Here is a 14,869-nt window from a genome sequence, read left to right as displayed (position 1 = left end):
AACAACACAATTTCATACTGTTTTACTTTGTTTATGTGTGGCGGACCCTGCCACCTTTCTAGCTTCTAGCATTTCTGAGTTTGTATTATTTCCTCATTAATATTGTTAAAAGTTTTTATTTCTTCTTACGTAGTGCCCCTTTAAAGTGCCTTACTATAAAAAGGTACAAAAATAAATGAATAAAGAAAAAAACACAAGACGAGACGTTATACTAAAATTACTTTATTACAGCTGATTTCTGTTCAATATCCCTCTGCCAACACAATGGTAAATATAATACAAACAAAATAGTACATTTGATCCTATTTTTATTCTGTTTTATGAATCTTTTTACACAATTTAAATCCACTTTTAGTACTTTACCATCTCTTATGTAGCATCTTCATAATCTCTCTGACATTCATAACAAGTTCCACCATCTATACAGTTTAATACAGGTTATGAGTTGTAGTGGTAATGTGCCAAAGAAGAATACTGACATCTTCAAAGAAATGCAATCTCTTTTCATAATTTGCCTGTCACCACGTCTTCTTTTCAAGCCTTTTTTTTTTTCTTCTTTTTACTTTGGCCACTAGACCAGAACCAACTTGTATTTATGTTTCATACATTTCATGCCGTCAGCCCAATGATAGGTAAAAGTATGGAGATGAGACAATGCAGTGGTATCTGGGCTTGGCAACTCAGGTATGGCACAGTGTTTGACCATATAAAGGATCACCATTTTCTGTTGCCGATCTCATTCAGTATCCCACATGCTTTCAGTCAGTAGGACAAAAATTTGACATCAAAGTTAAAAAGTAAAAAATAAAATAAAAAATAAAAATCAAGGTTGGTGGAAAGGTCTTATGACTGACAATGATTGACAAAAATATCAAGACTCCCTCACACACAACACTGACATAAAAGTGAACACAAATTGTGCATACAAACTTAAGGTTGGCATGTATGTGAGGTTTGATTGGCCTAACATTCAAACTCTTGGCCTTGGCTTTTGAATTAAGGTAAGCTTCCGATCATGATAAATACATTCCCCCTTTCTTAACCAAATATCAATAAATCAGAAAAGAAATGATGAATATAACCTGCTGTGTTACAGTAGCTGGAACTAGTCACTTGGCATTAAAAAAAAATTAAAGAGAGTTTTGGGACCAAACCATATGTAACTTGATAAAATGCATAACGTTCTAGGTAGGATTATATACACATGTAGAAAATTAAAATCCCACCTATTTAAGAAAAAGACCCCAGCATTTTTTTGTGTCCTCAAATGTGATATGAATATATCACAGCATGACATTCAGAAAGAGCCGGCACCTGAAAAAGGGTGGCTATGAATCAGAGTGGAACGGGGGACAAACGTGTGCAGTTGGGAAGAGCGAACTCTGCAGAGGCCGACTAAATAAGTGGCATTTAAAAGGAGATGACAGCAAATACATGCATATGAGGCAATCTGTCTGTGTACACAAAACCAAGAATATCTTCCAATGAGCTACGTCCAGACAACTAACATCAGTGTGGTCTGTCAGTTAAATAAAGTTAGTTTTAGAAATGATTTTTCTTAAAATGAGAGTTTAGTCTTTAAATGTCTTCTTTAATAAAATATACACATATGAACATTTAACTCCAGCTTTGTGATTCAAGGGGAGTATATAATCATATTATCTCTGGATCATTATCCTTAAAGGCCTTTTTCAGTAAAGTGTTTTTCAACTCTGTGACTGGAAATGAAACGCCTAACTTGAACAGAGAGGCTGTTAAAACTTCTCCAAGAATATTTCAACCACAAACCAGAGGGAAGGGAGCGAACAGAAACAGATATTATTAGAGGAGCTGCTTGAGCTATCAAAAGGAATACCTAAGTGCTTTTTGCCACATTTATTTTGTATTTGGCTATTATTTCAGCGTGTGCGTACAATGCCATCTTGCGAGCATGTGCTTGATTCAGTCACCCTTGCTCTTGGGTTCTGATGAGATGGTGTAACATGTCTAACTTAGCACCTTTTTACATTTTTAGTGTTTCTTAACTGGGCCCCAACATTTAAACAGTGTTTTAGTTGTCTTAGTAGTGCCAAGCCTGCTGTCATGGTCATGACAATCACCTTAAGCTATCTGCCTGCACATAATGAACTCTTTTCAGCTAACTTAGTTCAGTTTGTTTTATGGAAACTGTAGCCAAAACATGTAACAAGACTGCAGCACCCTCTATTCAAACAAACACACAGAGCAGATAACAACGGCTACAGTTTTAAAACAGTAAAAGCTGCAGGAAGGGGGGGACGCTTTCACACACACTTGGCCTTGTCTGTACTTGGGGAATTGCTCCTAAAAAAAAAGAAAAATCGCAGCACAGGTTAGCGCAACTCCTCGACTTAACTACATGCGTACCGACAAAACACTCCCCCACCAGGTGCTTTGCGAAAAGAAACCAAATATCAGTCTTACACATATTTAGCTGTATAAAGTGCTTTGAAAAAGGCAGCAGTTTAAAAAAGGCACTAATAAAACTCAACAGATCAATACTAGGATTGTTTTTGAAGGCAAATGAGTCTCCTTTTTCTCCTCACAATTCCTGTGAATGTGTACAATGACATTCTCTGTAACACGTGCAAGTACCACCACTCTAAAGCCCTAAAAATGTAGTAACTGATATACACAAGTAGTTTTCTATTTCTCACCATTTATAAGACTTAAACCAACTTTACTGCAAACACAGTGAATATAATAATCTGAGAAGAGTATCTGAGACCCTCTGGAAGTAAAATCACTAAACATACTCTGGCACAGATTATAAATTGGTGATGAAATTTAAAATATTAAACTATAAACATCTGAGACTGATTTCTATAATCAAAGGTTAAAAGGCACTGTAGTAGTGTTGTAGCATAAGCCTGTTAAGATTAGTTTATTTGGCTCTGAATTTGTAAAGTCTCCTTTTGGCTGACCGAGAAATCAGGTAAAATAAAATTACTGAATAAAAGGAAGCATCTAATTAATCACAATGACCATTACAGCAGGCTGGTATCACAACAGCAAAGCATTAGTAAGGTCCGCTGCACTTTTAACCACCATCAGAGAATCGACCAGTGTACAACTGAATATGAATCGGCAGAGTGAGGGAGGGAGGGGGGTCGCTAAATAAAAATCAGTTTACTGTGATTGTTTGATACCACATTTCTAAGGACATATTTAACACGTATCAAAGGCTTTTGAACAGTGTTTCATGTGCAAAATGAGAGCAATGGCTGTGAATACCACGAAACATGTTTTTTTTTTAAATTCCATAGGAGAGAGCTGTAAATAAAAACAAATGGGAGTATTATGTGTTGACACTCAAATTGCTTATGTAACATAAATTTAAGGATCTGTATGTGTGCCGATAAACTGCCGTGAGGACGGGCTGCGTCTCTTCCAGCCCTTTTGACCTGAGCAACATTTATTTCATCACACATCCACATCTGTACACGGGAAGAGCGGAGGCGAAGTGTCGCAGAGTCTGTCCTGCTGTATCTGTTGGATTCATCTCCGCCACGCTCAACCTCTGACTCCGGAGCCGACGGGGGGATCTATGTGTAGGAGAGGTGTGACCCGTTAGATATCTGAGAGGTGACACTGGTGCTCCTGCTCATGCCCTGCTCATTGCGCCCTCCTGAGGGTGTCCTCCCCATTGCTTGGGGGCTGTTCTGTACACCTCCACTGCTGCGGGAGACTCCTGATGGGTGGCCCCATGGTGATGGAGCCCCACCTCCCTGCATGCCTTGCCCCCAGCCTTGCTGCATAGATGCCCCTCCTGGACTGGAGTGATAGTGGTGATGGCTGCCTTGGTGGCTCGATCCTGCGCCCAGATTGCCGCTGCCCCAGTGTGGCCCTTGAGCGCTCCCAGATGGGTGCTGTTGTTGATGGTGACTCCAACTTCCTGGAGCCCCGGGAAAGCTATTGCTGAGGGCCTCCGGGGAGATGTTTGATAGCACCATGTTGCTGAAGCCCAGGCGCATACTCTCCGAGTCAAAAGCCTCAACCTCTCGGGCTTGGCGTTCCAGCAGGCTCCTGATTCGCTCCAAGCGTTCGTTCTGCAAGGACATCATTTCCTCCTCAATCTACAGAAAAAACACAGTTAGTAAATAACAACATTCAGACCAATGTAAATCTCCACAAGAACAATAAATAGAGAAAAAACCTTTTGTTCCAGCAGGGCCCTTCGGAGTGACACCCTCTGCTCCAGGTCCTTCCTCTCACGGTCGTGCTGGGCATCCGTCTGCATCTTGATCTTGCTCTGGTAGGCGTTGAGAAGCTCCAGCTCCTGCTGTAGCTGCATTCGTAGGGCCTGGCACTGAGCCTCCTGAGTCTCATCCAGACGAAGCTACAGACAGAAAGAACATAACCTTAAAAATAAATACACATCCATAACTGATTTTGGCATTTCATCTAATAAAGGTGGCAAAATGTAACACTGGGTGGCAGCATCATGGTCTTACTTCACTACTACATTCCTGGCATTGCCAGACTTACCGCCTGAGTGGAAAGCATCTCATTGATGGAGTGGTCATACTGCTCTGCCAAGATGGCGAGTTTGCGGTGCTGCTCCTGCTTCAGCCGTTTAAGGACAGCCTTGTGCTCTGACTTTGGTGTAGTCTCCAACAGATGGTTCCTCAGTGCTTTGTACTGCCTGGTCTGGATCTTACATGTGTCCTGGAACTGCTTCTTGATCTGTAGCTCTTTGGACTTGAAGAATTGATTCAATTATGTATATCTTTGTATTCAAAAACAAGCATTGAACAACATGCAAAAACATAACCTTATTATCTGCACTAAATCAGTATTTTTATGCTAAGAAACATAGGGCAGCTTTGATTCTCAATTTAAAGAGTTTTCCTAACCAAAGGAGGGGTTAAAAATCCCACACCCAGAACACTGATTCAGTCTTTTTTAATCTAAATTTTCTTTTCTCAATGTTTCAGCACATGTGTATTCAAGATGAAGAATAAGTCCCCCTGATGAATAGTGATTTCTATATTCAACAGATCCTACAAGTATCAAGGGCAACATTATATTATCATTGAAATGAGAGCATCTACTGAATATTGAATGTACATCCACGCTCACATGCTGAGTTCTCACCTTGAGGCTCTTGGGTTGCTGGCGAACCTCCATAACGTGCTTGCGCCGAAGCTCCCTCTCCCTCCTCTTGTTGTATTCCTGCTGATTGGTGAGCTCCGTCTGGTGTTGCAGGCGGATCAGCTCAGCCCTCGTCCTTTGGATGGTGTTGAGTTGGCGAAACTCCAGCTCTTGCATGGACTCATGGTGCCGGAGAAGCATGGCATGTTCCAAGTCCTTCTGGGTCTGTCGCTTGTTTAGCTCCTAATTATGTGCAAATGGAGAGACACACAAGAGAGAGATGAGACTGTCAGGTACTGAAGATTAATTTAATATTTGCAACATTTGAGACGCAGCAGTACGATGTAGGAGACAGAGTGCTGACCTCTCGCACTAAGTCCTGTTCGATGTTGTGGCGAGCGATCAAGATCCTCCGTTTGAATCTGCGGCACTCCAGATCCAGATACTGCCTCTGTCTGCGCTGTAAGTTGGCCTCTTCCTCTGCTTGGTAGTGTTGGAAGTTCTCCTTCTGCTTGGACAACCACTCCTGCTTTTCTTTCTTGGGTGTTGACTGGTTTTCATTTAACTCCTAAATGGAAAAAAAAGATAGCAGGTCACTCATAGAACAGACTGATGTCCATTTGCTGACAAACAAAACAGGATAGTTTAGGAGACTTATGTATGGGGCAGAAAGTTCCTGGATCCCCCTACCTCTTTGAGTTGCTCCTTGCGAAGTTTGTACTCCCGCTTCTGGGACTCTAGGAAGCTGTTGAGCTCTTTCTTCTGCTGACTCTGAATATGTTGTTGGAACTTCTTTTCGTCATTGGTAAATGTTTTTGCCTAATTGGGGAACACACATAATAATCAGTTTGATCTTGATAGCATGTATTTTGTAAATCTTATGTGAACACATAAATGAGTTGAGAGCATACATCTTTCTCCATGGACGCCTGGTGCTTCTTAACCAGTTTCTCCATCTCCTGGGCAAAGCTATTCCTCTGGTTCTCCAGCTCCTTGTCCAGACGGAGTCTGTGCTCATCCATCTCTGCCTTCAGCTTGTTTTCGAGAGCCATCAGCTGTTTCTGGTGCTGCCGCCTCATGCGCTTGTAGCCCAATATCTGCTCCCTTAACTCAGAATCCTGCTCGTGCTCCTTAATCTGGCGGGTGAGCTGGCAAACACAAGACACAGATTGTGTTAAATTTTTGTCGGTGAAAAAAACAAGTTAAATACATGTGTGCTACCATATGTATCATATAAATGTGAGGTATTTAAGGCAATATAGGGAAAATGGACGATTATTTCAAACGTATAAATGTTTCAAGCTGGATCACGGCTCTGCTTTTAATTACAAACAAAATTAGTTCTTTCTAGCACAAAAGAAAATGCTAAATGCCAAAAGATTTTGCCGTTGAACAACCCATTGCCAGCCGGTATACAAGCACTTATTTTAGTTAGTAAGTGGTTATCTTAGCTATCGTTTTTATTTGATTTGCAAACACAACTATGTTATTACCACTGAGGCTGTGCGTATAGTAGCAAAGTGCTCGCGGTTCCGTTTCGGCCGTGGAGTGTGGGTAGGCTGGGACTGTGGCTCAGTTGGCCGTGTGTTAGGTTCCGACGCTTCATTATACGTCTCTTCCTCCTGAAAGGTAGGCAAAAAGTACATGTAAACAGCAGAACAAAATACAGCAAAGCAACCACAATTACTTCTCTCAGATTTAAACAGTAAACACCATAAAATAAGCTATGACATCAGGGCAGACTGGAACCTGAACATCTTACTGGTTTGAGGTGTATCACAGAGCTGTTGGACATGACTGTGTGGTCCCCCTCCATGTCCACCTCACTCTTATCATCGCCTGCATCTGTTAGACTGTTGACAGAGCTGCTCTGGGAACTGGCACTGATTGACATGCTGGGTATGGATTGGTTGCTCCCAACACTGTTCACTGTACCCGTCCTACCCACACTGTGTTCTGGCTCCTAAAAATAACATACGTGGAAGACAGTACCAAGGTCACAAGCATGCTCTCTAATAACATTGGATGACACAACGCTATAAAATACAACCATACTAATCTGGAGATGACAGTATGAAGAAAGAGAGAGATATAAACTAAGAGCAGTAAAAGCAGTCACATGACAGACCTCCTCTTCGTCTTGTGCCTCAGTTGTGGGGCCATTGTGGGCTTCCTGAAACAAGATCTTCTTCATTTTACGATACTGCAGATTGTCCAGCTCCCGCACTGCATCCTTAGTCCGACTGATCAGGTCTATTAGAACTGATTCTGGTCGTTCGCGCTGGACAAATGCATGCTGGAGAAAGAAGAAAAAAAAAGTTAAAATCCTTGATTCTGTTGTGGTTACAATGATCAGCCATAAAACATAACATGTCGGTTATAATCACTTTTTTGATTCTTACCTTTAAGAGCTCCTCAGAGTTCGGCCTATCCTGAGGAAATTTCTGAAGGCAAGAATCGACAAAGTTTCGGAAATAATCCGTCCTAAAGTTGAGAGATAAAATGTGAGAAAAGGACAGATTTGTAGTCATGTTATGGACTCAGTTTGTTCCACAAACAATACAACAGCTCTTATAAATGTAATTCTAAGCTTACCATTCGCTAGACTGCAGCATGGGGCTCTCATTCTGTGCTATGTGGTATAAGGCACTCATTGCATTCATGTTGAACAGTGGAGGCTTCCTCTCAGCTGCAGGCCAAGCAGCGTGTGGCATCAAGGAGTCAGGATGTTGTGAAGAAAAATGAAATTATGAGAGGAAGAAGGGCAACATTATTCAGTTACTGACTGACTAAGTGAGCAAAATGAATGCTGGCTATGAGATGTTTGTAAAAGTGTAAAAAGAGATGGATGCGGATGTAACAACAGGGAACCTACCTAACTCAATGCAGGTTATTCCCAAAGACCAAATGTCCACCTTTCCATCATACTGACCCTCATCCATGGCTAAAATTACTTCTGGGGCCATCCTGAGAAAACAAACATTCAGCACAAAAAAAATATGTAAAGGGAAATTGTGAAATTGAAAGGGAATTGTTAACATGCAGGTTTTGTAGCTTACCAATATGGAGTCCCAACAAAGGAGTTGGCAGGACAGGCGATGGAGGCAGAACCAAAATCTGCTAGTTTTACCTGTCCTGGCTCTGTCAGCAAGACGTTTCCTGCCTTGATGTCCCTGTCAAACACAGAAGAGGAAATGATTACAGCTCCGCACAGAAGACAGAACGCATGACAGCACAAGCACTTGATGCCCAGCATGCTCCCAAACACTTGAAACACTCACCGGTGAATCATGTTGTGGGAGTGAAGATAAGCCAACCCTTGAAGAGCACCATGGGTGATTGCAGCTATTTCAACTTCTTGCAGAGGTTTCTTGTGAACTGGAAGGGATACATTCACCAACAGCAATGTCAATCAAGAAACAAGCTTAAAGGATAAACTTGAAAAGGGAGACTTCCCATCTCTGCTTGTAGACATGTAGTCTCATGCAGTGATGAGGAATTTAAAGGTTTCCAACTCACCTTCCAACAAATCCGAAGCAGAGCCTAGACAATACTCCATTACCAGCTGCAATGAAAAAGAGTGTTTACTGTCAATTTGTTTTCTTGATCAATCAGTGGGTAATATGTTTCAGTCATAGAGTATCATCATCCTCTTACCCAGGCAGTGTGCTCTCGCAGGTAACATCCTTTGTACTCTATGCTGTTTGGGTGTTGTATTCTCTGCAGGAATTTCACCTCCTTGATTATGTCTTGCCATTTCTGTGAAGGGAGTAAAAAAAATCTGAGGACTATAACAACTTACACAACAAATCAATGAGTCAACATGTTGCTAAGACTTAACATGATATAGGTTAGTGAAAGCCATCATACCTCAGTGGACTGCTTTCCACTATATGACATCTTCTTGATGGCCACCACCTCATTTGTCCGCACATCCCGTGCCTGAATGATAAGTACATTACACATTGGTGTTACTTTCACATTCATCTACAGCTTTATCAGTTAATTGGTTTATTGTTTCCTTTATTGACTTAGGCTGATGCCCATTATGACACATTTATTCTGTGTTATTTGCCTGTAAAGCCTAAATTATGTCTTTCTGCATTATTAAATCTGTATGCAAGACTCAACTACATAATCAACTACATGATTAGAATTCTACACAGACTGTTGGGGAAACAAAGCAATGTATAAAAACCAAAAACTGGGACTACATTTCTCTGTGATACAAGTATCTGTAGCCAGACTGATGTGCCTCTGACTGCTTGAGCATTATACAGACATTAAAGAACCCATTATGGTCTACAAATTGACTGATAATGGGACTAATTTGGGGCTGATGCCAATACCAATATAAAGGAGTAAAAATATCTGATTTCAATATATCAGCGGGTATTCATATTAATGCATATATATATGTGGTTATCAAACACTTGTGACAAAGATTTGTATAGGAGAAAAGAAAAAAAGATTTTCATATTGCTGTATATTGGACACCAATATCAATATCTCTGTGGTAGGCCAATATTATAAAAAGAAAAAAATCAGCCAACCAATATATCCATCGGGCTCTAAAAAGCACCAAGACGGACCAAAAAGGTCAAATTTTCAAAGATATTGAGACAAAAATGCACCATCATAATCGCAAAATATCACAATAATTGATTTTTACTCTACATTTAGTTTGCTCAATAACTTCCTGAAAGTCAAGCCTGTCACACTGAGACAGTGCCACTAAAACAGTCACAGCATTTTTAGAATAATTCTGAAATATTTAAAAGGATCTAAAGGCCTTGAAGTTCAGGGGACAATCCTTTCCAATTGCTGAATGCTGAAACGAAACAGAATGATTCATGAATATCATCTGAATGACCTTCAAGGCTACAAAGCCCCCATCTTCAAGTCCATTCTGTACAGACGTGACAGGCTGAAATCCACACTATGGAACTATTGGTCAGGATTTTCCTAATTATTGGAACAGTTTATCATAGCAGTATAATTTGTATCCTTCGTTACAATGATCGGCATTCATAGCACCAAAATAGAATCGGCGCTTGAAAGTATTTGATTAACTGAATCCCTTATTTTTTTTGCCAGACCGCTATTTGTCCTTATGTGCCAACACAGTGACCTCACTGAAGTGAAAGATGACTGATGTTCTCATGTCACGCTGAACATGGCCTGAGGCTTTGGTGACAGCCTTGTTTTGTATAATACTCACAAAATATACAGCACCAAAGCTGCCATGGCCGATCTCACGCAGATCGGCAAAGAGCTTTTCTGGGTCCTCCTTGAAGAAGAGATCTGCAACTTCGGGGTCCTTCAGGCTCCCCGCCCGACTGCTGTTGGGCATAATGGGGAGTCGGGGGCAATGCCGCTGCCGCCAGGAACTATCTGGGTCTGCGACAGCGACTTGGAAGCCCCCGCCGATGGCTCATCTGCAGGACTGCGGTCTCATATGTGTTCAGAACTAAAAACACAAGGAAAAGCAAGAATGAGTATGCTAAAAACCACAACAGCAGCAGAGGGGTATTACAATGTTTGTGTCCCCAGTATAAATGACAAGGGGTTATTATTAATATTAAATGGACAGCAGATGATCCAAGAGTGGTGTAACAAGTTTATTAAGATAGATATTTTCTTCCTAACTAATAAGTAATAATCCCCAATAGGTAAAGTCTAAAATGCTGTCCATATAAACTATACCAGAGTCTATTAACCTGAGAGAGAGAGGGATACACAAAACATGAACTCAACCATGATGTCAAGTGCAAATTTGGAGAATGGTCGGTCAGAAATCCCGAGGCAGCAAGAGATAGGTCTCCTGTTTCCATAGTAACAGCACCTACAGTGAGGAAACCAGTGGGCTGTGTCCTGACAACCTCCCCTCACACCTTCAGTGACTGGTATGTAGACAGATGTGAGGAGGATACAAAGAACCGTCTCGCTGTCGACAATCTTCAGCTCGAACAAAGAGGTAACAACACGCTTGCCTCACTGTGAGAGAGATGCCTGAACTGAAACAAAGCATTCCAGTGATGGGACTACTTGTTAAACCTGTACGTACTTGATAAACACATGTTCTCAAACATACCAAACATTGTCAATAAAATCTTCCTACAAGTGATGAAAGGCTCTATTCAACAAAATCACACGCACAAAAAACACCTTTTTTCAGTCATCTATCGGGGTTTCTTGCTGTGCTGCTATATCTAGTTTTATTTGCCCTAGTTTTTAGATATCCACAGGAATACAATCCGGCTAAATTATTCATTTTCGGTGCTCACCATGTTGAAAAATCAGATTTAAAAATGTAAAAAGCAGTGTGCCTTTCCAAAAATAGCATCTGGGGTACTCAGGATAATCCGTCAAACTTACTGGAAACAGCTGTTATTGTGAGCTTTTTTTCTTATGGATGTAAAAGAATACTAAAAATATCAGCAGTAGGGTGTGTAGAATAACCTTATCTCAAAAGCTCACCATGTAAAACCAAAACTGCGTGGCCAGATACCACAAGGCATATGAGGGAAAATGTGGGCTTCCTCATTTGTTTGTTTTTTGTATTTTAGGTGGACTCCCCCTTTAAGGTTAGAGGAATTGACAGAATATAGCATAAGCCCACAACTCCACTGTCAGGCTTCATCTTTTAACTCTCTGCTGCCTAATAAATGGTTTATTATACTGCGCTACTGCTGTAATACAGATGTAAACTGTAAAAGATCACTGAGGAAAGTTTACTGAGTCCATGCGGCTCAGATGATCAGCTGCAAACAGATGCAGAGCTGACGCTAGAGTCACAAGACTTCTTTCCCAGCCCGGGAGAAACAGCCCCCAGTTGAAGCAGACATCTTTTGTCTCACAACAACACTGAACAACTCACTATTCCACACAGATGCAGCCACGGCCCTGAAATAAAGCCTCATTACCATGTGGGACTGTGTGCCTCTTTATTGCCATTGTCCTTTACTACATTGTTGCTCATGAATGAGCCTTGTTGTCATATCTCATGATGGCATTTTCAAACTGTGGACACGTGAGCACAAAAGTGAGTGATGATAACTGATACCTTCATAAAACACCCTTGCGTTCCAACTAGCGCACACACACATGCAGAAGAATGCAGCAGGACAGGACAACAAAGCTGGAGGGCTGGAATTCCCAATGTATGTCCTCACTGCGCTGCATTTCTCAGCATTTCCTGTTCGCACAGCTATAGGGAGGTAGGAAGGGGCCCTGGTTAGCATTCGGACTAGTGATTATCTGTCTTGACTTCACAGCAATCAGACATGCACTGCAATTTCAGACACAGTTAATAAGAGTGTTCAAATACAATGCAGAATTTATCCTAACAAAATGCAACTGCCATCACATTTTTAAAACCTCACAACATAATTAAAACGTGTGAGTCGTGTCAGTCAGTTAAGTCTTCTCCTTTTGGCAATCCAATCCCTGAAACAACAATCAGATAACCACTAGTCTTTCCTTTATCTTTACCACCCATGTTTACCAAAGAACACAAACTATGACTACAATCTTTCAGCCAATGTATGTTGATGTGCAGGCCCACGTCACAGTACATTAATTGAGTAAGGTGGTAATTGGGCCTAATCAGAGCACACACAAAAAAAAAAAACACAGTAGGATTATTACTCTGGTGTTAAATGACCAAGTTTTTCCTTACAACAAACCCAAAACTATCATTTCAGGGGTAAACTATGAGGCTAGCCATACCTGCTGCTGCGTTATACCCCAAGTTACCTGTGGCTAGGTAATACCTCAATGGAGTTGCAACACAAGTGGAATTAAGAGAGAGCACTTCGTGGGGATTTTGTGAAAGTTGTCACTTTCCAATAGCTGCTTCAGCTGTCACACACGGGTCAGACTTACAGAGACTAAAAATATAAAGAGCTAACACCACTCTCAAGCGTGCGCAAACAAATTCAGAGGTTTTAGGAGCTCCCAACTAGCACAGCGTTGACTGTAATGTTAGCTACACATCAAACTTAACGTTAGCTAAGGTAAGTTACGTGTCATACGATGAAACCATCCGAGCGACATTCACGACGTGTTTACAGCATTAACGCATGTGTTACGACACGAACAATGTGGAATTAAAACAACTTCAAGAGGCTTTTTACCAGATATTGCTAAATTAGCAAGCTAACCTATGTGATGTTTGCTAAGTTAGCTTAGCCAGTTAGCTGAAACTCACCCTCTCCTGACAGGCCAGGTTTCAGCACTGTGGAGAATGTCGCGTATTTCAAAACAGTTGGGGATTATAAAAGTCTTCTTCCTGTTTCATCCCCGGCGCGGTGATTTCGTACGCCAAATCCTTGTGGTTCCTAACGCTGTCAGTCGATTATAACACACAGATTTGTGAATTATTATAGGTTAAAAAATCCCCACCCTCGAAGTAACTGGGGTGCCAGAGTAGTCGAATCCCACTCCCAGGCAGGTCCAAAGATGGCTGCCGAGCGCTCCACCGCCGCCTCCCTTCGTGAAAATACGTCGGGGGGAATGTGAGGGAAGTTCAAACACCTCCACAAAAACAGCCAGCAGCAAGCCGCGACGGTGTCCGCGACGTCGGTGGAAAAACCGCGTGTGTACCCTAGCACGTTAACATGTTAACAACTTAGCTGTTTAGTTAGGCAGTAACTCTCCGTCTGGCTGCCCGTCTTCCTTCGCATACTGCACACAGCAGTTCCGCCCTGCCTGCCTGCCTGCCTGCCTGCTGGAGTTGCAGTAAACTCTCTCTGACCCAAAAACATCCAGAGGCGGAGACATAATTAAAAAACACTCAGTCTGTAACATATAACAGAGTAAATAACCCTAAAGAAACATGTTTTAATCATGTTACAGCATCTCATTATGTTCTTTTTATGTTTCTGACCTAAGTGACACACCATGAAATATACAATGTAAAAAACATATATCATATGTCTGAATTCATTCACTTTTGATCAGTTGACATATTGTTAGGTATCATAGTTAGCAATGATGGAATGTAACTAAGTAGATTTACTCAAGTACTGCACATAAGTGCACTTTTGAGGTATTGTACTTTACTAGAGTATTTCCATTTTCTGGTATAGCTACTTCCACTCCACTACATTTTATTCACTACATTGATTTAATAACTGTAGTTTCTATACTTGTCAGCATGCTCTATCACAGCCAAATGAGTGCATGTTTGAATAAACATATTTTATCTACAGAAATTCAAATAATCAGAAAAATACCAAACATCAGATATGATAATTGGCTCGATCGACACATAGTATAGAGTATATGCATACATGTAAATATACACTACTCAAAATTAGTAAGGGATACTGGTATATGGCTGCATATATGCGTATGCATGGATATGCAATAAAAGTAAAAATGAAATGTGCCGCATTATTTTTAGGGACCAAAAATATTCGCAAAACGCAAAACAAAAATTCAGATATGTCCCAGAACAAACAATCAAGTGAAACACTAAAAGATCCAAAGACCCTTAACTCTTTTTGAGTAAAAATGAGTTAAAAGAGTGTATGTATAGTTGACTTTTACTTGCTTTCTTTGGATACTTAGGTACATTTAATATTGTAGAATTGATATCTTTACTTTTTCTCAAGTATGAGCTTTGGGTACTTAATACAACACTGATAGTAAGAGACCTGGTGTACCAGTAAGACTCAAGCTGTCCAAAATCCAAAATGTTCTCCTCTGGTCTTTGGAGGGCATCAACTGATAACTGTCATGATAGTCTGCC

The 14,869-nt window shown here is 41.0% G+C and overlaps 1 protein-coding gene across 3 annotated transcripts; it reads right to left on the bottom strand.

Annotated features, from left to right (window-relative positions):
- Positions 1-206: 206 nt before the first annotated feature.
- taok1a (TAO kinase 1a) lies at positions 207-13,817 on the bottom strand. 3 transcript variants are annotated; one of them, XM_084350858.1, is made up of 20 exons: positions 13,325-13,817; positions 10,334-10,582; positions 8,983-9,054; positions 8,770-8,871; positions 8,632-8,677; positions 8,394-8,490; positions 8,172-8,285; positions 7,988-8,079; positions 7,708-7,801; positions 7,515-7,596; positions 7,241-7,408; positions 6,875-7,075; positions 6,606-6,734; positions 6,024-6,260; positions 5,803-5,931; positions 5,477-5,680; positions 5,116-5,355; positions 4,507-4,719; positions 4,175-4,357; positions 207-4,094 (listed from the first exon to the last, which is right to left on the bottom strand). In XM_084350858.1, the coding sequence occupies exons 2-20, from the start codon at positions 10,463-10,465 to the stop codon at positions 3,564-3,566; spliced, it is 3,066 nt and encodes a 1,021-aa protein (XP_084206984.1). In that variant the 5' UTR covers positions 10,466-10,582; positions 13,325-13,817; the 3' UTR covers positions 207-3,563. The 3 variants fall into 3 exon arrangements, with proteins under 3 accessions (XP_084206984.1, XP_084206985.1, XP_084206986.1); XM_084350859.1 differs by having other exon boundaries at positions 13,519-13,817; XM_084350860.1 differs by lacking the exon at positions 13,325-13,817 and adding an exon at positions 12,179-12,270.
- Positions 13,818-14,869: the final 1,052 nt, after the last annotated feature.

Source organism: Pagrus pagrus, assembly GCF_965226575.1.
Source record: "Pagrus pagrus genome assembly, chromosome: 4".
NCBI classification, from domain to species: Eukaryota; Metazoa; Chordata; class Actinopteri; order Spariformes; family Sparidae; genus Pagrus; species Pagrus pagrus.
Note: the sequence above shows the minus strand (reverse complement) of the source record. Positions and strands in the feature narration are given on the sequence as shown.

What these genes read in the sequence shown, in the direction of transcription:
- taok1a (XM_084350858.1), bottom strand. Translation starts at nt 10,465, where the DNA reads ATGCCCAACAGCAGTCGGGCGGGGAGCCTGAAGGACCCCGAAGTTGCA. An exon ending in AGGCACAAGACGAAGAGGAG is followed by an intron (nt 7,076 to 7,240) that starts GTCTGTCATGTG and finishes TGTTATTTTTAG; the next exon opens with GAGCCAGAACACAGTGTGGG. An exon ending in CTGTGATACACCTCAAACCA is followed by an intron (nt 6,735 to 6,874) that starts GTAAGATGTTCA and finishes CCTACCTTTCAG; the next exon opens with GAGGAAGAGACGTATAATGA.